Raw genomic sequence first — 26,325 nt, 5'->3', positions numbered from 1 at the left:
GTCTGCCTGTGTATATTATAGAAACCTCATCCTTAAAAAATTCAAAACTGGACCCAAACTTTCAGTATGTTGTTAAGCTCAGTAGATTATCTCACCACATATTTTGTCTTCTGAGTTAAAAATCTGTATCATCTGTATATTTGGACTAAACAGTTTGGTGTGGAGTTGGATGTGGTTGGAATGCACTTAGGTAGGCTAATACCTGTATCAGATGGCTACATGAGGTGGTTACATGACTATATCACTTTGCACATAGTTTACTTTGTTCCTATTTTCTATCTCATTGAAAAAGTTAAACCTTTTTACTGTTCCAGATAAAGAACCATAACTGTTTCAAAATTCTGCATGTATTTTAAGCATTCTGATAATTAGAAAACTTCCTAGAAATTGGAGGTATAGTGTCAAGGTGAAATGAACTCGCTTATGATTGCTCAAGTAAATCTGTTTGTTATTATCCTATGAACTTCACTGCAACTGAAAATGCTTTAACTGACCTGTTTTAGAACTTTTATGTAACTATTACATCCAAAACCAACTCATTTTCTCCTTACTACTCTCATAACATCCCAAGGAAACTCTATCACAGTGTTTCTCACATTGTATTGTGATTATGGATTATATGTCTATCTTTTCAAGAATGGCCCTTAAACATTTATTCTGTATTGTACCAGCATTAGCAGCAAAATACAAAACCACTCAGACCTTCTATGCTGATTCTCTACTTCCTTTCTTTTTACATTTAATTTTTTAAAAAATAATTAAATTGAATCATTTTTAATTGAGGAATAATTCCTTTACAATATTGGGTAGGTTTCTGCCAAACATCAACATGTGATTCTCTACTTCTGATTGTCAGGGTAAGTAGGTAGACTTCGTGCAGGGTAGGTTTTAAGGGGGCTTCCTCAAAATAAGGACTGGAAAATGATAGGTTATATTTGCTATTGCTCTAGGGTCAATATTAATGAAGACAGTAGAGAACAAGATTGGGAAAAAAAAAAAAGATTGGGGGAGCATCCTAGCAAGTAGCAGTTTGGATTAATTTTGGAGACAAGAAGCCACATGTAGCAAGCAGGATGAATTTAAAGAGGTCCAGGCAAGATGGATTGTAACCATGAACATGTACAGAAAAAAGCTTTTGAGTTTTCTGCAGATATGGTAATGGTACTAAAAGATGAGAACGGGGCACAATTTCCTACCTGCATTGTGTCCCCAAGTGATAGAACTTGTTGGAAAGCCTTGCTCTGTTCTTTGGTGGTTGCAAGTTATAGGATCCAGTCATTTTGCCTCTGTGATGTGTGGTGCCATAGGTGTGTCTTGATGACTACTTATGAGGACCATGTGATTGTTGGCCTGTGGTTGATAGGTGTTGACTATGTGGATTTAGACTTGAAGGTCTCTGAAAAAGCCTCTACAAATTTAGCACAAGAGTCATTATTTCAGGCTTCCCTGGTGGTCGAGTGATTAAGAATTCACCTGCCACTGCAGAGGACACAGGTGCAATCCCTGGTCCGGGAAATACCACACGCCGTGGAGCAGCTAAGCCCATGTGCCACAACTGCGTAGCCAATGCTCTAGAGCCCACGAGCCACAAATACTGGATGTGCGAACCTAGAGCAGTGCTCCGCAATGAGAAGCCGAGGCAACAAGGAGCCCGCACTCTGCAACTGGAGACTGCCCCTGCTCGCCGCAACCAGAAAAAGCCTGCATGCCACAACGAAGATCCAGCACAGCCAAAAACAAAATAATCTTTAAAAAAAAAAAAGGCAAAAATCCTTCTCTCCATTCTGATACCTACGGTTAGGCGGTTCACTCTTATAGGTAGTATAGCATAGCCATTGTCAGAAAATAAAGAAAAATGTCCAACACAGGATATGAATTGTCTCATTCTCCTGAATGAATTAATATGTTTAGTAGTCCTGAGAAGGAATAGGTTGATTATGGAGTCTATTAAGTGATGGGTTTCTGGGAACTGTAGGGGATTGGAATGGGCTGTTCCAGTAACCTGCTGTGGCAATCACTACAACCTTAGTGATATAAATGAAGAACCATCTTATTATGTTTCTGTGGGTCAGGATTTCAGAGCAGAGCAAGGATACTTGTCTCACTTAGCTTACTGATGCTTGGACCCTCATCTGGAAAGACTGGAAAGGCTGTTCAGTTCAGTTGCTAAGACATGTCTGACTCTTTGCGACACCATGAACCGCAGCACGCCAGGCCTCCCTGTCCATCACCAACTGCCGGAGTCCATCCAAACTCATGTCCATTTTGTCGGTGATGCCATCCAACCATCTTATCCTCTGTCGTCCCCTTCTCCTCCTGCCCTCAATCTTTCCCAGCATCAGGGTCTTTTCAAATGAGTCAGCTCTCCACATCAGGTGGCCAAAGTATTGCAGTTTCAGCTTCAACATCAGTCCTTCCAATAAACATTCAGGACTGATCTCCTTTAGGATGCACTGGTTGGATCTCCTTGCAGTTCAAGGGACTCTCAAGTCTTCTCCAACACCACAATTCAAAAGCATCAATTCTTTGGCACTCAGCTTTCTTTATAGTCCAACTCTCACATCCATATATGACTACAGGAAAACCATAGCCTTGACCTGACGGACCTTTGTTGGCAAAGTAATGTCTCTGCTTTTTAACATGCTGTCTAGGTTGGTCATAACTTTCCTTCCAAGGAGCAAGCATCTTTTAATTTCATGGCTGCAGTCACCATCTGCAGTGATTTTGGAGCCCCCAAAAATAAAGTCTGACACTATTTCTACTGTTTCCCCATCTATTTCCCATGAAGTAATGGGACCAGATGCCATGATCTTTGTTTTCTGAATGTTGAGCTTTAAGCCAAGTTTTTCACCCTCTTCTCTCACTTTCATCAAGAGGCTCTTTAGTTCTTCTTCACTTTCTGCCATAAGGGTGGTGTCATCTGCATATCTGAGGTTACTTTTATTTCTCCCAGCAATCTTGATTCCAGCTTGTGCTTCTTCCAGCCCAGCGTTTCTCATGATGTACTCTGCATAGAAGTTAAATAAGCAGGGTGACAATATACAGCCTTGACATACTCCTTTTCCTATTTGGAACCAGTCTGTTGTTCCATGTCCAGTTTTAACTATTGCTTCCTGACCTGCATACAGGTTTCTCAAGAGGCAGGTCAGGTGGTCTGGTATTCCCACCTCTTTCAGAATTTTCCACAGGAAAGGCTGAGGGCAACTCAAATGTCTTGGTGGTGGTGGTTTAGTTGCTCAGCTGTGTCGGACTTTTGCAACCCCGTGGACTGTAGCCGACCAGGCTCTTCTGTCCATGGGAATCTCTTTTTTTTTTTTTTTTTTTTTTTTTGTCCATGGGAATCTCCAATCAAGAATACTGGAGTGGGTTGCCATTTCCATCTCCAGGGGATCTTCCTGACCCAGGAATCAAGTGCAGGTCTCCTCCACTGCAGGCAGATTCTTTACTAGCTGAGCTATGAGGGAAGCCTAACTCATGTCTTAGGACTGAGAAATCATGTGGAGGTTTCTTCACGGAAACACCTGATACCTGAGCAGGGATGACTCAAAGGCTGCATTCAGCTGGGATTGTTGACCCGGAATGCTTACATGTCGCCTCTCCATGTGGCTTGGGCTTACTCAGAGCACAGTGGCCTCAGAGTAGTTCATCTTTTTACAAGCTGGCTCAGGAATCCAGGAGTATTCCAGAGAAGAAGGTAGACTCTGTGTGGCTTTTTCTGGCTTAGCATCATTTCTGCTGTACTCCATTTGTTGAAGCAGACATAAGTCAATCAGATTCAAGAGCAAGGTACTTAGATGCCCCCTCCAACATCTCAATGAAGGGAGACATTGCAAGTTAAAAGAGGTTATAAGAGTCTTCTCTAGCGGTCCAGTAGTTAAGATTTTGGGATTCCAACACAGAGGGCGTGGGTTCAACCCCTGGTTGGGGAACTAAGAGTCCACATTCTGCAGGGCTCAGCCAAAGAAGAAAAAAAAAAGTTACAATGTGTATTTCCTCTTAGAATTCTCAGGATTTTTGGATCAAGTTCATGTTTCATATAGCTCTGTCCAGTGGAAGGCTTTCTGCCAAATTTGAGGCTACCAGTAGTCAAGGCTAAAAGGAGATTTGGTGGACTGTGGGGATAACCTTGTGATAAAAGGCCCTCATCCGCCCAAATGCATAGGTGGCCACGACAGGTTAGCAGGCCTCCTCTGTCTTCCATCCTTCTGCAGCCAGGAGTGCATGACTCAAGATCTTCTTCTGGCTCTGCTGGTCATAGATGATTACTGTCTTCTTGCTGACACACAAATCTGATTCTTTGACTACCTTACACTCTTTTAAGGATTCCCTATCATCTCTAAGATAAAGTCCAAGCTCATCAGCATCACATTAGCACCTTCGTGATCTGACCTTGACCACTGAAAACTCAGACGCTATGCTGTTATCCAAAATATGAAAGGCAGCATTTATTTAATTATTGAGTTCAAATACCAGCTCTGCTGGGACTCATTAATTTTCTAGAGTACAACTGAAAGGCTTTCTTCCTTCAATTGAGGGCAGACTGCAACAAAAATGGCCTAGTTTTCCACTTTCTCCTCTGTTCAGCCAGTTCACAAGAGCCTGCAAATGGATTCCAATTCTGGAATTAGCACCTTAAGGTAAGGATTGGTTGTTTATATGAAATTAAAATAACTGAGTATTTGCATTCTTTTACTTGCCAATTCTGGTAACCCTATGTTAAGGCCAACCACAGCTTTCCCTGGTTTATTGATTATCGAGTAAATACTGGTATAGACTGAGAAGAGGACTGAGTGTGTTTGTTTCCTTCTTTCTTACCAAACTATTTCACCTTTCAACATTGACATACCCGGGTGAACTGGAAGAGCCACTTCCAATTCTTTTAGCTCTAAATTTCAGCACATTATTATCATCGTTGTTTTCAGGTTTTACATTGCTATAGCATGACTATGAGACCGATAGTGTCACTAATTACAATTTCCTTAAACTAGAGCAGAAAGATGTTGCAAGAAGTTCTTGAAATCTAAGACACGGGAAATTAAGTTACATAAGTAGCAGATGTTCAGGCTGAGGATGGAAGAGAGCTGTAACAAGAACTCTCAATTATTTCTCCCCGGAGGCTGCGACTAGAACTAGGGGAGAAAGTTGAAATCTTCCTTTCTGTTTTACCAGTAAGTCATATCACAGCCACCACTTAGCCCTTTTTCTCTCACCACAATTTGTAATTCCATAATCAGGCTAACCACCTCACCAGATTTTTCTAAAGTGGTTCTTTTTGTTTTGTGTGTGTGTGTGTTTTCCGGTAAATTTCATCAGGAAAAAGAAACAGTAAAGTTCAAACAGTGCGAATGGTTACACAACGCAAGTCTCCCTTTCATCCTGATCCCTAGTTCTAGGCCGAAGGTTCCTAACTCGATTTAGGAACCGGAGCCGAAGGGATTGTGTCCAGAGCTATGTGAATTCTCCGAACGCGCGATCTTCAGTGGACTGACAATTGTGCATCCCAACTTTTGCCTGCACCTCGAAAGGGTCCTGAGAACTCCCGAAGGACTGGCTGAAAGGAGAGATGAAGCTGGAGACTCGGCAGCAGCTGGTAAAAACCTGTCATAACTCGTCCCAGCGAAAAAAAGTTCCCCCTCAACCACCCAGCCCCGGCCCCCATGGAAAAACTCTGTTCCCCGTGGGCGGGATCACCGCTCTTTCCTTCCCGAGTCTCTGGCCTGCCGCATTCCTGCCCTCCGGCGCGTCGGCGTGCGCTGACGTCATGACGCCGCGCGCGCGTAGTCCCGCCCCTGCAGAGCTCAGCGCTGGGACGGAGCCCGGGGTGCTCGCAGACCCGGAATGTGAGGCCTCGGCGCTGCTGGTCCCGTTTCTCTGGCGAGCTCTCCCTCGCGGGCCTGCGCCCGCCGCCCGCAGCTCAGCCGGGAGGAGTCAGGGCGGCCGCGCCCTTCTGCCGTGTGCCCGAGTGGCCGCCGCCGCCGCCGCCGCCCCTCGGAATCCTCCGGGGCCGCTGAGGAGTTCGCTACGGAGGGAGGCGGGGGCCTTTGGGAGGAGGAGGAGGCGGAGGAGGCGGAGGGAAGGAAGATGGCGGCCGTGGAGCTCGAGTGGATCCCAGAGACTCTCTATAACACCGCCATCTCCGCTGTGGTGGATAACTACATCCGCTCTCGCCGCGACATCCGCTCCTTGCCGGAGAACATCCAGTTCGACGTGTACTACAAGGTACGGGCCGTGGGCCCGCTCTTCCCGCCGCAGCCCCTGGGGCCGCACCCCCTTCCACGTCCGCGAACCCCCGCGTTTAACCCCTCATCCCTCGTAGTGGGATCGGCGCCCCGAGACCTCGGGCGGTGCCGGGCTGTCCGGTGTAGAAACGCTCCATCTGCTATCTTCCTTGTCTCAAGCTCTCGGGCCTTGATGGATGGGGTACCTCTTCGCAGTGAGCCTCCCCCCCCCCGCGGCCGGCCCGGGGGGGGGGGGCCCTCGTACCTCGGGGCCCCTTTGGGGTAGGCCTCTTTTGCGTGGACTTCCTCTATTGCGCCTTTGTCCCACTCAGCCCTTGCCTTCCAGCTTGTAACTTCGGGAATATTTTCTGCCCTCTCTTCCCCAATTAAGTGTCAGCATCAGCTGCACTTTTTTTTTTTTCTTCTTCTTTTTTTGCTCTTTCCCCCTCCTTGCTGCCTTCTCCTCTCGCCTCCCTCCTTTGCAAGTATTTTTCTTTTCTTGCTTCGTGTCACCTTTCTCGTCGGTCATTGGGAGGAAGTTGGGGAATTATTGGAAGTAATGATGTGCCTTATTTGCGTATCCTTTGAAGCTGTGGTTTTTGTTTATATTGATCCTTGCGGTTGAATAGGCGGTTTTATCAATACGGGAATGGTGATAAACTACCTGAAAGGAAGAACGTCTTTCTTTTAAAAAAAACAAAAAACACTTTAGAATTTAAATCGTGTTCATGTAGTTGAAAGTTGTAATCTTGCAACATTCCTAAATCGCTCCCCCTCAACAATCTGAACAAAAAGTCTCCAAGTTCGGTCTCCAAGGAGGTTCAAGGGTAAGTGTCTTTAGACGTGGACAGTCTTGCAGTGTTTAGAGAGGGAGGAGAACTTTATGGACTCGGAGCCTCCCTTTTCCTCCCCCCCCACATTTGAATGTGAACAGTGGCCTTATTATTCAGTCCTCTTTGCCTTGAATCGACGTGGATATCTCCTCGTCTCCAGTAGCCACCCATGCAGAATTTGACCAGAAGTAAAAGTATGATTTATATTTTAGATCTAAACACTTCCTCTTGATTTGTAAGTTGGCTGGAACATTGTAAACTAAGATTTAACAGATGTGTATGTTCTTACATATATATGGTGTTTTACGGCAGTTGTTTCACTGGGAAGATTGCCCGCTTTCTCCACCCCAGAATATTTTTTCAGAAAGCTGCTGACTTGCTACATTCTATCTACTAAATCCAGCTGCTTTCCACCAGTTTAATAATTTTTACCCCCTAGATATTTGGAGAATGTTCATTTTGGTCATTTATATTATTATTTGGGGGGAGTGGTTAAGGAAAAATCTGCCTTTATTCCAGATCCCTTTGATACATTGATTTACTTTTGTGTGTGTCTAAGGAAGTTTTGTGTATTTAAAATGTATTCCTCGCAGGAAGGATGAGTTAAGAGTTCTTTCTCAGCCTGGGAAACTGCAACTTTGTGTGTATGCTAACTATATCCATTTTATTAAATCCTATGTTGTAACCTTTTACACTTTTTAGAGCAAATCATTGGAAATTTAATCAGAGTACATTCAGTGGTTGAATTTCTTCAAAGTACTTGGATATCTTTCTAGTAACTTTGATTTCTAATTCAAGCTTTTCATTTGAGCATTATTAATAGTGAATGAACAGATGGTGCTTTTTTCACATTTTGTGTTTCACATAGTCCACAGAGTTTTAACATGGCGTCTTTTGGGTACACTTTTTATTCTTTAATAGTTGTCTGCCTGTTGGAAATGTGGAAAGGAAGGTATTTAACATATGCCTGAAAGTGTAAGTGCTCTTACACAGTTATTTTAAGCCTCCCAATTAAACTAAATTAGGGTATTAACCTGTTTTATAGGTGAGAAAGTGAAATAATTTAGTCAAGGCCTCATACCCAGTATGGAGAAGGCAGTGGCACCCCACTCCAGTACTCTTGCCTGGAAAATCCCATGGATGGAGGAACCTGGTAGGCTGCAGTCCATGGGGTCGCTACAGGTCGGACACAACTGAGCAACTTCACTTTCACTTTTCACTTTCATGCATTGGAGGAGGAAATGGCAACCCACTTCAGTGTTCTTGTCTGGAGTATCCCAGGGATGGGGAAGCCTGGTGGGCTGCCGTCTGTAGGGTCGCACAGAGTCGGACACGACTGAAGTGACTTAGCAGCAGCATACCCAGTATTCTGTTTACCTTGCTTTCTTGCTTACTGTTGACTGTTTCCAGTTTTCTCCAATTTATAGTTTCCAAGGAGAACCCATAATCAGATCCCTCCAGTTGCCCCAACTTCCATCAATAGGCATAGTCACAGACAAGATTATAGTGTTTGTGCATCAAAAATTCCTGATTCACCGTAGTTCACTGTCAGTCAGTTAATTTTTATCAGTGGCTTCAGGTGCAGCTTTAGAAAATGGGGTTATGGAATAAATAGGAGATGAAGAAGCAGGTGTGCTGACTGTTCCTAAGGAGGGAAGAGAGAGAGAAGGGTACAATGTGAAAGTTGTTGTTAAAGTTTAAGGATGGAAGATGTTAAAATGTACTTCTTGTCTGAGTGACAGACACCAAAACAGAATGAGAGGTTGAATGTACAAGTGAGGCAGGAAATAAATTATGGAGCAGAGACCCTGAATTGAGACATTAATTGAATGAACTTTGCCCCTTCTTTCACCATCCATAAATTAAGGTACCAGTCTTACATTGGAGTTGGGGAAAAGACTACTTCTTCCTCTAAGATCAGATGGAGAGATGTAAAGACATAAAGTATAAACATAAGTAAGTTTGCGAAGAATGGTTGTAAGGAATTAGGATAAGATCGCTTGCTGGCAGTAAGGGACAGGAGTGGCGGCTTTTAGGGACAGGAGTGGCGGCTTTTATGTAGAAAGGCTAAACAGAAGTTGGAATGGCTGCGAAGGTGTATAGAAAGGGATGCTCACTAAAAATATGTTTTTTAAAAAACTGACAGAAGATATAGATGGTTCAGTAAAATAGTACAGAATAACGTCTCTGACTCAGAATGATGTTTCACTAAGGGTACTCAACGATTTGGGAACAGAAGTAGATAAAGTGAATAGAATTGTGAAATTATATACCAAGTGAAAGCAAGTAGGGTGAAGGGCTGGGTTCCTCAGAGTGAAGTTTGTGATCTTTTTATTGTAACTGCTAAATGGTCTGTTTTGTGTCCTATTCCAGTGACAGAATTTGCCATAGAGTTAAATTTTGACCAGGTGAAGTATCTCAGTAATGTGTTTTATTTTTTGTTTTCAGTCTTTAACTTAGTAATTTGGGGGTTTTAAAAATTATTATTGTAAGTCTCCTGCTAAAAACCATATGAATGAATTCCTGATTTAGTGTTAGAATTGTATTTTTTCTTCTTTTTTTGTGTTTATTTCTATTCTTAGTTATGTTCACTCTCCACTAATATTCTCATAATCTTTTTAAATTGGCTGGTAACAAATTGAAAAAAAGTTTCTTGCAACATATTTGACAACCAAAGAGTTAATGTTTTTCCACATTAGAAAGCTCTTCGGATTAATAAATCGAGAACAGGAAATTCTCTGGTGATCCATTGGTTGGGATTCTGCACTTTCACAGTCAAGAACCCAGGTTTGATCCCTGGTTGGGAAATCTCCAAGCCCTATGGTGTGGCCATAAATAAATAAATAAATAAATAAATAGCAAAAACTTTAGTGGGAGTGGGGCATAAAAGAACATAAATAGGCAGCCATACCCTGTATATGGATGGAAAGGTAATATGTTATAAATTTGTCAGCTCATGTCATTTTAAGGTTTGAACTTATTGCAAGTTGAATCAGAATCTCAGGATTTTACTAGGTATAGAAAACTTACTAAATATGATGCTTACATGGAGGAATTAATTACCTGAGAATAAATGAGCCAAGGAAAATTTTAAATGTACAACATTCAGGATAGTCAAGTATATTAGAAGACCATATATATTTTAAAACAATATAGTATTGGCAAAAGAAGAGCAAAGAAGGAAATTGATTTCTAGGACATAGTAGACAGTCTACGTGGAAGCTAAAGCATATTTAAGAATTTGTTTATATACTAAAATTATAGGGCAAGGCTGTATTTAAACAGTTGGGAGGAAGTTGGTTATCTGGGGGGAATGTTGGACCTCTACTTAACACTTTACACCAAAATGAATTCCAAGCAAATTAAAGATTTAAATATGGCAAATGATATCTTAAAAGCACCAAAATAAATTACTGGGTCAGTATCTTACAGTGGGGAATGACTGAAATTCTTCTTTAAAGAAATTATTTTTAAAGTAATTTACAAATTTTAAAAGTGTCGAATGTTACAAAAATGAGTAATGTAAAATGTGAAGTCCTCTGTTATTCATCATGCCAATGCTGTAATACTGTCCTGGTTTAGTGAAGGCTTCTCTAAGCATGAAACCAAAATCCAGGATGAAAAAAAGAAATGGATTCTGTTGATGGGGGAGGGGGAGAAATTGAAAGCACATTTTTTTAAAAAGACTATGCAAATGACCATACCTAGATAGCATATTAAAAAGCAGAGTCATTACTTTGCCAACAAAGGTCCATCTAGTGAAAGCTATGGTTTTTCGAGTAGTCATGTTTGGATATGAGAGTTGGACTGTAAAGAAAGCTGAGCGCAGAAGAATTGATGCTTTTGAACTGTGATGTTGGAGAAGACTCTTGAGAGTCCCTTGGACTGCAAGGAGATCCAACCAGTCCATCCTAAAGGAGATCAGTCCTGAATATTCATTGGAAGAACTGATGCTAAAGCTGAAACTCCAATACTTTGGCCACCTGATGCGAAGAGTTGACTCATTTGAAAAGACCCTGATGTTGGGAAAGATTGAAGGTGGGAGGAGAAGGGGATGACAGAGGATGAGATGGTTGGATGGTATCACCGACTCAATGGACATGGGTTTGAGCAAGCTCCAGGAGTTGGTAATGGACAGGGAGCCCTGGGGTGCTGCAGTCCATGGGGTCGCAAAGAGTCAGACATTGAGCAACTGAACTGAATTGATGCAAATGACGTTTGTCAGGTAAGAGATGACTTTCCTAATACAGAAAGATCTAATGTTCATCAGTATATAAAATACAACCAACTGATTTCCAGAAGACCTGAAGAGCTAGCTCACAGAACATGAAAATATGAAGGGCTAATAAACATCAAATGAAATGCAAATTAAAGTGCAGTGTCAAGCTAAGTCAGTCATGAAGAAGAAATCTGGAGAACTTACACCATCAAATATGGAGCTGTAAGAGATAGGGTAGTATGGGAATGCCATATTAAGAGACAGAAAGCCCGTGGAGGAGTTCAGTCCATTAACAGACTGACACGTGTACTGTCACCGGTCTTTGGTAAAGGTGACACAGTGGTACAGTGGGGAAAGGAAGATCAAACAAGTAGTGTTGGTTAGTTGGATATCCATGTAGAGGGAGAAAGATCACGATCTTACCTTATATCATACACAATTACCATTTTCGGCGGATTGCTGATCTAAATGTAGAAAACAGTTTTTTAGGAAAAAGTTTTCACTGTGTCAGCAAAAATATATTAAATAGGATACAAAAAATGAGCTAAATGTAAAGGTAATTTGGTATATTGCCCTATTTTAAGATTAAGAACATCTGTTTATTAAAGATACCATTAAAAGAGTAAAAAGTGAAGCCACAGAGTGGGAGAAAATATTTGCAGCACATATTATCTCATAAAACATTCATCCTGCATCTAAAAAACTAGAAATAAAATAAGAAATAGCTAATATTTTTTAAATGAGAAAACAATTTCAATAGACCTCCAAAAAGACATTCAAAGGTCCAGTGAAACATTTTGGAAAGATGCTCAACCTCATTTTGTCTTCAGGGAAATTGCTGTTCTACTATACTCTCTTCAGAATGACTAAATGAAAAAAGTGTTGGTAAGGATGTGGAGCAATCAGAACTCTCATAAACTGTTAGTGGAAGTGTTTTGTTTTTTTTTTTTGCAATCAAAGACATAATACTTTATTTTATAACAGGTATTTCTGCCCATGAGAAACTGAGACATGAATATTAGGTAGTAGTGGATATAGTATATCCTTGGTGACATTGAACCTTAATAGCAAAACTGCTCTGCTAAAATTCTAGGTTGGTTTTTCCTCAGTTGCTACATCATTTGCATATATATATTTTTTTAGTCTGTGCATATTTGAGTAAATTTTTCTGTCATTTTAAAGAAAAATAAGCTTCTACAAGCCTTTTGTTGATACACTAATTGTATCCTTAAGGAAATATTTTGAAAGTCCTTAGAAATTCTTGTTCCTTTAGCACTGAGTTGGTCTTCAGACCTATAGTTCATAAAAATTTACTTTCCATTTTTAGATTTATTTTTTGAAGACATAATGTACATACAGTAAAATATACAAATCTTCAGTATACAGCTCATGAATAAATTAAAATCACTCAGATTAAGATTCTATGAGAATTCTTGGTATTGTGGGCAATAGTAAACAGTTTATCCTTTTACTATATTTTATATTCATTAGAAACTCTTATTTAAAAAGAGTTGACGTGTTTATTGTTGTTGTTCAGTTGCTAAGTTGTGTCCAACTCTTTGTGACCCCATGGACTGTAGCACATAAGACCCCTCTGCTGCTGCTAAGTCGCTTCAGTCGTGTCCTACTCTGTGCAACCCCAGAGACAGCAGCCCACCAGGCTCCCCCGTCCCTGGGATTCTCCAGGCAAGAACAATGGAGTGGGTTGCCATTTCCTTCTCCATGGAAGTGTTAATTGATATACCATTTTGGAAAACTCACATTATCTACTGTAAAGTGTGTGTGTGTGTGTATACACCGTATAACCCAGTAATTCCTCCTCACGATTATAACAGTAATGTTCATAGCAACACTATTCATAATAACCAAAAAAATGGAAACTATCCCGATAGCCATCAATAGGAGAATTATAAATTGTGAAATAGTCATGTAGAGGAATATTTTACAGTAAAATGAATGAATTGCTGTTGGAAAACCATATGGATATATCTCACAGGTGACATTAAGTGAAAGAAATCAGCAAAGGAGTATATACCAGAGGCTCCCAAACTTTCTCCCTTCACAGAACCTTTAGGTCAAAAGAGATACCTGACAGCTCTGTTAATTAAATAGTTAGACATAAAAAACTGAATAATACTTATGTCCTAACAACACAAGAACCATTAAAAAAATGAATAAACAAAAATTGAAAAGAGTATTTTACTCCATTCATACATAAGCACGATTACTCACTACTGAAATGTGTGTATGTGTCAGACACAGTACAACTGCTCAGATCTTGAAATTGAATTGGAAACTACCATTCTTATTTTCTGTTACATGAGTTTTGCATGTTCGTTTTATCATAACAACCACTGAAAATGCTGCTTCACAAAGATAAGATGTCATTGAAAGGAATATAGCAGTCTAGTATTTGGCATGGTTTAATGTAAATGTTGAATATTGTACCTTTCAAATTTAAAATATCTTGCAGTGCCCCAGGGCATTTTGGTGCAGCTTGGAAAATGTGGATATATAGTGTGTGATTCCGTTTACATAAGATTCAAAAACAGGCTTAAAAAATTTAAAAGTGTTTTAAGTCTGGAGAGGTTGCCCTTGGCAGATGGTGACAGTGCAGGGGCATGAAGGGAGATGTCTGGGATGCTGATAGTGCTCGGTTTCGTTAATGTCATCTGCATGTTGGTGTCTGGGCATGTTCACTTTGTGAAAATTTATTGAACTTTGCATTCTTTTATTTTTCTTTTTAAAATTATGTATTTTTAATGAGGTATAGTTGATGTACAATATTATATATGTTACAGATATACAATATATTGATTCACAATTTTCCAAGGTTGTACTCCATTTATATTACTGTAAAATATTGGCTGTGTTCCCTGTGTTGTACAGTATGCTCCTGCAGCTTATTTTATACGTAATAGTTTGTACTTCTTAGAGCTTTACATTTTAAATAAAAGTTGTGCACTCATCTGTGTATATGTCATATTTCAGTAAAAAGGTTTAAAAATTACTATTCCTCTTCACTTGCCAGATTATCATGGTTTAATGATTCAAATAACTCTTATCCTTTAATCTATAATACCATGAAATTTTCCTATAGAAATGCTTGTTGACTATACAGGAAGTTCTATTCAGGAATGTTAAGTACAGTATTGTTTATGGTGGCAAAAATTGAAAACAACTGTTTGCTCATCAGTCAGGAATGGAATATATCATGTTTGTTGTTTTTAAATGAGCGAATATATGTGTACATTTGAGTACGGGTTGAAAAAAAACCTAGAGGAACACAAAATTTCAGTAGTATTTATTCAAGGCAAAGAATTGTGGTTGTTTTTAACTTTGTACATACATTCTGTCTATATTTTTATACTAGAATTTTTATGATTTGTTTTGCTGTGTAAAAGAAGTAAAATTGAATTTTTAAGAATAAGCTATCTGTCACATGAAGTTGTACTAAGAGGGGAATAGCCTAAAAGCATCAATATTAGTGAGACTAAGAAGTCAGGTGGCGCAGCAAAGAATCTGCCTGCTATGCAGGAGACCTGAGTTTGATTCTTGGGTCTTCTGTTTTCGGGGGCTTCCCTGATGGCTCAGGTGGTAAAGAATCTGCCTGCAATGTGGGAGACCCAGGTTCAAGCCCTGGGTCAGGAAGATCGATCCCCTGGAGAGGGGAATGGCAACCCACTCCACTATTCTTGCCTTGAGAATTCCATGGACAGAGAAGCCTGGTGGGCTGCAGTCCATGGGTTCGCAAAGAGTTGGACACGACTGAGCGACTAAACACTTTTACTTTCACATAAGAAGTAGGTCAAGGTGATTGGTTTAAAAGAAAAATAAGTCAACTAATTAAGTAGTTAATTGACCACATTAATTCACTAGTTAGCCACATCAAGAAATGTGAGAGAAAGCTCACATTCTCAAAACTAGGAATGAGAAAGTAAAAATAACCATGGATACAATAGAAAGGGGGAAAATAGTCTTTTAAGTTGTAGCATAATTTGCTTTAGATGTAGCATAGCTTGTATGCATGCCTGCTAAGTTGCTTCAGTTGTATCTGATTCTGTGCAACCCGATAGACTGTAGCCCACCAGGGTCCTCTGTCCATTGGATTTTCCAGGCAAGAATGCTGGAGTGGGTTGCCATTTCCTCTTACAGAGGATCTTTCCGACTGAAATTTGTGTTTCTAGGAAAGTAGAAATAACCAAAGAGAAGTTGATAGACTAAAACCATAAAAGAAGTTAAATTATATTTTCCCCCTTGTCCACATGCCTCTTCCCACAGCAGACAAAACTCCCACATTATTAAACTGTCTTGGGTATAGTCAAAGAATAGTTGATACTTTTGGTAGTTTTTTAAAGATTTATTTTTGTCTGTGCTGAGTCTTCATTGCTGATTGTAGGACTTCTCTAGTTGCAGGGAGTAGGGGCTCCTCCTTAGTCAAAGAGCTTCTTATTGTGGTGGCTTCTCTCGTTGCAGAGCACTGGCTCTAGGGTGCTTATGCGTGTGAGCTGAGTTGCTTCAGTTGTGTCTCACTCTATGTAACCTGTGAACTGTAGTCTGTCAGGCTCCTCTGTCCATGGAACTCTCCGGGCAAGAATGCTGGAGTGGGTTGCCATGCCCTCCTCTGAGGATCTTTCTGACCCAGGCATCAAACCGGAGTATCTTGCCCCACCTGTATTGGCATGCAGGTTCTTCACCACCCAGCCACCAGGGAGGCCCTGGTTTTCTGTTTTATAAGTTCCTTTCTATGTTTTCTAATTAAAAAAAAAAAAAGCATCTATGCAATTCTGCTGCAATCAAAGGAAACAATATTTGTTTCTATTTTTTGGCTACATGGTATATGGGATCTCAGTTCCCTTAGTTCCCTGATCAGGGATTAAACCCTTGCCCTGCAGTGAAAGGGAGGAGTCTTAACCACTGAATCACCACAGAAATCCCCAAAACAAATGTTTTAAAGTTGGCTATCTAGAATACAGAATGCGGTTTTTTGTTTTTAGGGTTTTTTCCCCTAATTTTAAAAAAATTACAGTGTAGTTAATTTACAGTGTTTCAGGTGCAGGGAACGACATCTCATATAGAGACAGAATGTTTTCTTACAGCCATGGACTGTAGCCCGCCAGGCTGCTCTGTCCGTGGGATTCTCCAAGCAATGATACTGAAGTGGGTTGCCATTTCCCGAACCAGGGATCGAACCTGGGTCTCCCACATTGCAGGTAGATTCCTTACCATCTGAACCACCAGGGAAGCCCCTCTTAAAACCATACTGTCTTCTTTCTACTGCCTCATGGATACACTCCTGATTTTCACCAAGGTTGGTAGTGCTGCTTTAAGAAGAGACGTCAAGAAACTTCTTACCTACATACAGAGATCACTGATACCTATTTGGTTATATATGACTGGTTATCATTGTTGGCTATCATTTTTCATCTAAATAGACTTTTGGGGCTCCCCTCATAGCTCAGTGGTAAAGAATCTACCTGCAATGCAGGAGACCCTGGTTCGATTCCTGGGTTGGGAAAATCCTCTGGAGAAGGGATAGGCTACCTACCCCAGGATTCTTGGGCTTCCCTTGTGGCTTACTAGTAAAGAATCCGCCTGCAATGTGGGAGACCTGGGTTCAATCCGTGGGTTGGGAAGATACCCTGGAGAAGGGAAAGGCTACTCACTCCAGTATTCTGGCCTGGAGAATTCCATGGTCTGTATATTCCATGGGGTCCCAAAGAGTTGGACACAACTGAGCGACTTCTCTTTCACTTTTCACTTTCATGCACTGGAGAAGGAAATGGCAACCCACTCCAGTGTTCTTGCCTGGAGAATCCCAGGGACGGGGGAGCCTGGTGGGCTGCCGTCTGTGGGGTCGCACAGAGTCGGACATGACTGAAGTGACTTAGCAGCAGCAGAGCGACCTTCACTTTTACTTTCAGACTTTTGTTTTGACTTTCCATTTGTATTATGATAGCATCTTCCACCATTAACACAACCATGTTATCTTGAAAATGTTCCATTGACCCACCAAATGAGAGAATTTTAGAATCTGGGTTCTAGACATAAGTTCATTCTTATAATGATTGAGGAAAAAACTCTTTAATTTCTCTTTTAATGGATGGTGAATCTAGTATCATATATGTGGACAGGGTATTTAAAGTTAGGAAAGGGTTACGTTCCCATTTGAGAGTTAACTATTTCTTGTACTTTAAATAATGTGAATATGTCTACTTAGCTTACTTATCAGTAGACAAAGCACTTTGTCCTGCAAGATGCAAATAATCATATGTTGGTCAGTTGTTTGTTTGTTTTTTTTTTTGAAGTATAATGGAACCAATGAGTGTGGAGCAGCTGAGAAATTAAAATGTTATAAAAGCAATAATGAATTTGTTTACTTGGCTGCATCAGGTCTTAGTTGCAGCACGTGGGATTTTCATTGCATCCTGTGGAATCTTTCACTGAGCTTCATGGACTCAATCGCTGTAGCTCATGGACTTAGTTGCTCTGAGGCATGTTGGATCTTAGTTCCCTGACTGGGAATCGAACCCACCTCATCTGTATTGTAAGGTGGATTCTTAACCCCTGGATCACCAGGGAAATCCCATAAGAAGTAAGAAATTTAAATGTTGGTTTACCTCCAGAAGAAAGCATTTCTTTTTTAATTAAATGTGCATTATATTAAGATACTTCTTTAGTACTTGCTTTAATCCGTAAATGTATAATCTGAGATCACAGTGCACTAAAGCAACAGGTAAAGGACATTACATGTAATATACAGTGTAATATGAAAATAGAATAAAGAAATTTAAATTATATTCCAAAGTGAATTTATTTAGAACTACATTTCAAATGAACTTTTAGATTAGAGAACAAGAATAAATGTATTTTTCGTGTGTTAAACAAAACAAAATATTGCTACTTTTATTTATCTTAGAGGTAAAGGATATACTTGTTTAGCAGTAATGGATGCATTATTTTTAGAAAATGTTTTATTATGGAAAAATTAAACACAAAAGTAGATGGAATAGAATAATGGATCTCCATGTGTCCATCGCTGAGCTTCAAACAGTTACCAATTCTTGGCTAGTCTTAACTGCTGAATCCATTTTCTACAATCCCCTTTCATATAGTATTTGGAAGCACATCATTTAATTTCATCTGTAAATATCTTGTAGTCATCATACTATTATAACACCAAAGAAAAATTAGTAATAATTCTTTATTAAATTGCCAGTCATTCAAATTTTCAGTTTTTAAATGTCAAATATGTGTATAGTTTTATAGTTTGTTTGGATCAGAATCCAGATAAGATCTGTGCCTTGGCTGTTGGCTGATATATTTCTTAAGGCTCTGTTGGTCTGTAGATTCCCTATCCATCTGTTTTCTTATCTTTGCAACTTATTTGTTGAAGAGACAGGATCCCTTTTCCTATAGACTACAGAGTTTATTTTGGTTGTGAGATTCCAGTGATAGACCTTTAAAACATTTTCATCATCCCTTGTAGGTGTTTCAGCCTTTTTGCTCGTGAATACTTCATAGGTTTCACTGGTTTCAGACCAGTTTTTAAAGCCAAGTTCAGGATTTGGGGCCTGTAGATTATCTAGGTAGTATGAATTTGGACTGCATACTTACAAATGTCCTAGGCTGGAGGTTTTAGTTTTTTACAGCAGACTTTGCCAGTGCTATGGGAGATGTTCTATACTTTTATTCCTGGATTTAGTGAGTCAGTTCAGTGCCAGATTCCTTTGCTTAAAAGGATCTGCTGCCTTTAATCCTTCCTATCTATTTGGTCATTGCACTCTGGTCCACAACCACTTGGAGCTATAAAACTGTTCTGTTTTTCTTTTCAGCTGTAAGTTCATGTCTCCTTAATTTGGGGGAGCTATGAAGTTTCTGCTCTTAATTTCAAACTCGGCTATTTATCCCCAAGTTGTTTTGTGATATTTTATTCAGCATTACTCTGTTTGGAAAGAGGCTGCAAAGTTTTTATCTGTTTGTTGGTGCTGTCTGCCATATTGCCAGAAGCTTGACTCCTATTCTTTTTCAAACCTCTCCCAAAGTGCTTTCTTCATTGGTCTGGGTATTTTATTTGTGTTCCTAAAACACTGCCTGTCTCGGTTGTATAATCTGAACATCATTTATTTTCCTGCCTTGACAGCCTCTGAATTTTTTTAAATCACAGTTCTTTTTTTTTTTTTTTTAATTTAAAAATTTTTGGCCACGCCATGGGACACATGGGATGTAGGAACTAAGACGTGGGATCTTCGTTCCCCAGCTAGGGATCGAGCCCACACTTCCCGCACCTCCTTCCGTGGAAGTGCAGAGTCTTAATCACTGGACCACCAGGGAAGTCCCTGAACTCACAAAATAATTTTTCACTGTCTTTGTATTCCATTGGTGATCATAGTCACACTATATTCTCCAAACCTAGGACAATCTGCCTTACACAAATGTTCGTGATATTTATTAAGTTAATTTTAAAAAGTAGAATGTTCCTAGCTATAATCATCTTGATTTTGATATGAAAATTACAAAGGTTAAACAGGTTCAGTAAGCTGAGAGTTTAATACAATGAATACACCAGGTACTTGGTAAAAGATCAGATGTCAAATTAGGGAACACCTATTTTTGTCTATAAATTTAAGCAGCTATTACAATTTGTTCTTGATTTTTACATTCAGATACTAGCACCTTATGTTCTTCACTGTAGTTTATTAAGTTTGCATTCAGATTTGTTCTCAGAGTTTATTGTATGGGCATGGTGTGTCAGTACAGTAGAGGACAGGACAGGGGAACCTAGTAGATGTCGCTTTAAGATGCTTACAGTCTGATTGAGGAGACAGTAAATAACTGTGTCAAATCAGGGTTTTTCCCTTAATGTCAGATTCATCAGATGAATTTGGGCAATTTCAATAAAAAATTATAGAATAGCAGTATTGAATACTTTATTCTCTAAATGATAAGCTCCAGAGGTAGAGGGTATGTTTTAATTTTTTTGTTTGTTTGTTTCCTCTAAGGTTCTGAGTTCTACCCAGAGCAGATTGCTACCAGTTTGGATTTTGCATTCAGATAATATTGAATATATGTCTATTCCTAGGCATTGTATTGGGCATTGAGAATATAGTGGTGAAAGTGGTCAGTATAGTCTGTAATGGAATGACATGTTTTACAAATTATCACTTAAGTGAATGTGTGTATGCATGCCTTGGTGCACCTGTAGAAGAAAAATACATGTTATGAGCAAGTATAACAGGGAACAGAACTTAGTTTGGGGAGTCAAGGGAAGGTCTCTGAAAAAGTGAGGTGTTAGCTGAGACCAATAGGATGGTTACAAATGAACCAAATGAGGAATCGTGGTATCAGTGTCTCATGTGCAGGCAGCAGGTTTGTATACAAAGTCAGGAGGTGGAATAGAACTAAAAGAAAGTTAGTGTGGCAGAAATGTGTAGGGGATCAGGGAGAAAGAATGGTGAAAGATGGGGTTTGAAAGCTAGTAGGAGTTAGATGACTTATAGAGACTCGTAGACCACATTGAAGGTGCATGCTTTTAAACAGTAATGGCATGAAATGATTCACTTTTTCAAAAGTTCATTCTGCTGGCTATGTGGACATTGACTAGAGGAGAACAAGAATGGTAATGGAAAGACAGTCCAGTTCAGTCGCTCAGTCATGTTTGACTCTTTGTAACCCCATGGACTGCAGCACGCCAGGCTTTCCAGTCCACCAATCCCGGAGCTTGCTCAAACTCGTGTCCGTTGAGTTGGTGATGCCATCCAACTGTCTCATCCTCTGTCGTCCCCTTCTCCTGCCTTCAGTCTTTCCCAGCATCAGGGTCTTTTCCAGTGAGTCAGGTCTTCACATCAGGTGGCCAGAGTATTGGAGCTTCAGCATCAGCCCTTCCGATGAATATTCAGGACTGATTTCCTTTAGGGTTGACTAGTTTGATGGAAAGCCTAGTTTTATGAAACATTTGCAGTAATCTGGTAAAATGTGTGAAATGTAAATCCTGCACCATAGATCCCTATGGTTTATTGGACTGTTGCACCCTGCCTTCTCTCTTATTTTCCTTCCGCTTGGTGCTTCTACCATAAGCGCAATATCAGCAGTTCTTCAGTGACTGAAAGAGAGGGGTAATTGTTCCAAACATGAGTGAGATGCATGAGTGTCATAGAGTATGTGTGGGTGGGTGTGTTTGTGACTTCATAGTTATTATTAGACCATAGTTTTGGGCTGTTTCTTTTATGTCTTTTTCTAAACTTTTCTGAAGCTTTTGTTGTTGGGAATTAGCCTATTTTGTTTGCTAATTTGATATTAACGCTAAACTGTTCACTCAGCCTGGTAATTTTGGATTGGCTGAGAAAGCAGATATGTCAGTTCAGAATGTCTTGGGCTAAGGAAGGCTTAAATCTCCATCTTTATCTTTCAAAGAGTTCTCTGGGTTTGAGGCTGTCTTGCATTACCCTTGCAATAGCTGCCCTCAGTCTTTATAGAAAAAATGTTTAGTGTCTGAAAGCCCTTGCTTCTGAAACATCACCAGGAGTTTCACCTCTTTATGTATTCAAGATATTAAATCCTATATAAGTGTTCCTAATATTTTACTTTTGTTATATTTTTAATTTTTGTTTACAGTATTTTATATCCATGGACATTTTCGGTGTTTATGAAATCACATATCTCTTCTTCCTTTATGATTTTGCCTGTAGTATATAATGCTTTTAGAAGGGCAGTATTGTAAGGTTTTTAACATGGATGTTACCTAATTGTTTAATATTAATATTTAGAACTTTGATAAGACTGGGATTTATTTTTGTTCTATCAGGAGGTACCTTACTTTGTTTCTGCATTTTTATGCATTCTGTATTAACTGTTTTTTCTTCTAATGATTTTAAAATGATCCCTTTCTCAAATGCTAAGTTTTTATGTACACTAAGATCTGCTTTTGAGCTCTGCATTTTGTTCCATTGACTAGTCTATCTTCATACTTGTGCAGTGTTGTTTTAGTTGTATTTTTATTGTCGGTTTTCGTATCTGTTGGGAGATAGTTTACATACTTCTAAAAAATAAACTTGTTCTTTCTTATTTTCTGTAAGGTATCAGTAGCTAAAAGTAGTTGCTAGGCCTTTAATAACCTCCTTACTCAGTGGGTGCAGAATTTAATATTAAAACACATTATGTAATAATGAACTAAAATAAGTCAAATTTTAAAATATCTGATGTAAGAATAATTATCAAAGAACCTAGAGCCTCAGTTTTGTTTCTTCTTAGCACTACTCTATAAGATATATGAATCTATGAAGGGATTAATCTTCTATTATTTCTTTAAAAATTTTTTAAATTGCTTGTTTTATACTCTTTCTTATTTCCTGATATAATAATACCTTTGAAAAGTATTATAGAATAAGTTATGAAGAACATGGATGTAAAGACAGACTGCCTGGAGCCAGATTGTCACCCTACTTCTTCTTAATTGTATGATTTTGAGCAAGTTATTTAACTATATATGCCTCAGTTTCCTTATCTGTGGAAGGACAGAATGAGTTGCTTAGGAAAAGTGCTTAGAACAGTACCTGGCACAGTAAATGCTGTTTATTTTGGATTGGTATTCAAAAGTCCTGTTCATGTAATGTATAAATTTGCATTTTGGGGGAGAAGCCTGATAAGGTATTTTTTTTTTTAACTGAAGTATAGCTGCTGTGCATGAAAAGATGATTGGATGATTTGAAACAGTTAAATCACTATTCTTTACACCCAATTTAAATGTGGACCCATTTGTAGCTAGAAAAAGTGAACTGCTGAGAGATTTTAAAAAAAAAGTTTGTGTTTATTAATAGGCATAGTTTTAATATATTTAAAATGGTAACTAAGCTTACAGCTTTCCTTCAAACCCCATTTGTTAGGAAATTTTCAGTATTAAAGGGATAGTATGAGTTATAGATACACTTTAATTGTTTTATTTGACTAGTGAATACAGGCAAAAAAGTGGTATAACTTTCATTTCTTACATTTTACAAAAGAAATTCTAAGCATTAAGTTTACTAATGGCTTATTTTGATAAGAAACAAAAGGTTTTTTTGCTCCTAAACTCTTTTTGAAGTATGTATATATATATATTTTGTTAACTGCATTTATTTTTCTGTCCCAAATCAGAAATTTATCATACTGGTAAGTCCCAAAATCGGGGTTTGATTATAAATTCTCAGCTTTATTTTTCCTGAGTTTTTCCTTTGTTAACCAAGGTTAATAGTGAAGGTGTATGTGATGGTAGTGAATTTTATCATATGCATTCCCAGAAGCTCTTTTATTATTTATTTTTACCACAGAAAATGTAATCATCTCCAAAAATAACAAATCTTTCCTTACGAAGGTTTATGCTTAATATGAGTACCCAACCACTGTGTGAAGGTAACATTTCTGCCTCTCCTTCCTGAGCGTGTGGAAGGTGGTTCTTGAACCCTCTCTCCCCCACAGCAGTCATCACAGATGGTTCACAGAAGTCTTTGGGGCGGGGGGAGGGGACGTGTGTGCTGTGATGAGTCTTGGTTGTTTTACGTGGCCTTCTCCTGGGAAACATGGGCTCTGGAGCATGCAGGCTCAGTAGTAGTGGTGTGGGCTTAGTTGCCCTGCAGCATGTGGGATCTTGGTTCCCTGACGAGGGTTCGAACCTCATCCCCAGCATTGGAAGGAGGATTCCAACCACTGGATCACCACGGAAGTCCCTGCAAAATGGTCATTGTTGCATGGTAGTCTATATCTACCTCATATGACCTGGCAGTCTTCCCTAGTGGCTCAGACAGTAAAGAGTCTGCCTGCAAGGCAGGAGACCAGGCCTTGATCCCTGGGTTGGAAAGATCCCCTGAAGAGGGAATGGCAACCCACTCCAGTATTCTTGCCTGGAAATTCCCATGGATGGGGGAGCCTGGTGTGCCCCAGTCTGTGGAGTTGCAAAGAGTCAGACACGACTGAGCAACTAACACATACACACCCCATACATCCCCACACCAACACACACACTCTCCACCCCCATCATGACTAGTGATTTATCCCTGAGTTTGTAGTATGTTTTCCCTGTGCAAAGTTAACTAGCCTATTTGGCAGATGAATTCAGGAGTATGTCCTCTTTCTGAAACCCATGTTTTTGTCAAATGAGCTAAGTGTTAAGTGCTTATAATGTAAAAAGTGAGTTGATGGAGCAAAATCTCTGCCTTCCATAAGGCACTGTATAGCAAATATAAATTGAGTAACATATGGTGAAGTTGAGGCACAGGAAAGAGGGGCAGTAGTATTTTTTTAACTGTGTGTATGTATTATTTGAGATAAACATTTAATACACTTATTTAAACACTGTTTTAAATGGAAGGTTTAGAAAGCCAGGCAAAAGGAATGACCGAATGACATGATTGTGCCTTACTAGACTGGTTTAGACGTGATGTGCTGTTAGTCTGCTTGTGAAGCTTCCTTCCCAGTACTGATCTGAGATTCTTGTGTTCTGAAGAGCCTTTAGGGGCATAGTGCCTAGTTCTGGCTTCGGAACATTATCTTTGCTATTATTTTGATAATTTTACTTTGTCCAGTTTTAAGGAAAAAAGTTAAGTTTCTTGACTATAACTGTTTTAATGTTTAATAGATAATTACAATATGTAGCACTTATTGTTACCTATTATTTACCAGATACTTTTATAAATATTAATATCTAGCTATTTTATATAAGTGTTAAAATGTTTTATGTGAATTACAGAGATTTGTTAATTTGGCATTACATTTCTCATAGCATAAGCATCTTTTCTGATATTACTGTGTAATTGTAACTTTGAGCAGTATTCATAATTCATGAAATATTAAGTCCATGAAATTACATTCATAAGTATCATTAAAGCAGAAACTGGCATTAAATTTTATTCAGTGATCTATTTTTTGTTTGTTTTTAATTTCAGCTATACCAACAGGGACGCTTGTGTCAACTGGGCAGTGAATTTTGTGAATTGGAAGTTTTTGGTAAAGTATTGAGAGCTTTGGATAAAAGGTAAATTCATTTCGTAACAATTGTGGTAAACTATACTATACATATTCTGAATTTTACCATTGTGATCATTTTTTAAGTTTACAATTCAGTAGCTTCAAGTGCATTCATTTTGTTTTGAAACCATCAATACCACCCTTGCTTTCTGTGTTCAAAAAACAAAGAATGAATTCATCTTCCATGTTCTGGCTATTAATGTGGTAGGAGTTATATGTAGGTGTAGGTGACATGGCCTTTGATTGTTCTTGCTGTTACTCTTCCCTAAATTTAAGTGCCATTTCTTCTTCCTAACCTACATTTCTAGGAAGATAAGAATATAGTTTTACAAAATAATCTCTAGTATGAACGTTGGCAAGTTGTTTCATTTGTTCAAAAAATTAAGTAAATACTGGTTAGAATCCCTGTATGTGTCAGATACTGTTTTAGATGTTGGGGTTACAGCAGGGAGTAAGTTCCTCAAGGTCTCTTCCTCATGGGGTTTGTATTTTAGAAAAGGATGATACAGTAATCAACAAGTAAATCACATGATTTCACTGTTCAGGGATGCCTTGGGAATGAGGCCTGTGTACTTAGCCTAAGAGAAATTTCTTGGTTAGTTGATTAATTAAAATTAATCTGAGGAAAAATAACAGATGAGAACTTCATTTTGGGACAAGAAGGCTATAGGAAAACTTTCCTAAAAAATTCTTTAAGAAGAGGTTAGTTTTCTGGGATTTGAATTTCTCTGTGCAGTTGTAAAGATGGCCATTGTAAAGATTTAGTGGACTACCTCTCTTTCATCTCTCAGGTTATCTTTCACCAAGTCCAAATCCCTTGGTAAGTGTTTAATGTATTTGTGAAACTAAAAGCATGTAGTTTGACTTTTCCTCCCCTTTATCCAAAGCAGTGACTCGGTTATTTACAGTTTTGTTTAAAACAGTTTTTTTATTGAGATGATTCACATACCATAAACTCACCATTTTGAATTGTACAGTTCAGTGGTTTTTAGTATTTTCACAAGTTTTTGCAACTATCACCAGTGTCTAATTCTGGAACATTTCCATCATCCCAAAA

General features: G+C 39.1%; 1 protein-coding gene across 1 annotated transcript in view; it reads left to right on the top strand.

Annotated features, from left to right (window-relative positions):
* The first annotated feature begins 5,781 nt into the window (after positions 1–5,781).
* The window catches only part of APPBP2 (amyloid beta precursor protein binding protein 2), a 60,383-nt gene continuing 39,839 nt past the window's right edge, over positions 5,782–26,325 (top strand). Inside the window, exons 1-2 of the mRNA XM_040244154.1 lie at positions 5,782–6,219; positions 25,187–25,275. Of these exons, the coding sequence (XP_040100088.1) occupies positions 6,082–6,219; positions 25,187–25,275 (227 nt within the window). The 5' untranslated portion in view covers positions 5,782–6,081. The remainder of the gene's footprint in view (positions 6,220–25,186; positions 25,276–26,325) is intronic.

The sequence above is a fragment of the Oryx dammah genome, unplaced genomic scaffold (genome assembly GCF_014754425.2).
Source record: "Oryx dammah isolate SB20612 unplaced genomic scaffold, SCBI_Odam_1.1 HiC_scaffold_8, whole genome shotgun sequence".
Taxonomy (NCBI): Eukaryota; Metazoa; Chordata; class Mammalia; order Artiodactyla; family Bovidae; genus Oryx; species Oryx dammah.
This window is presented reverse-complemented; position numbering and strand designations above follow the sequence as displayed.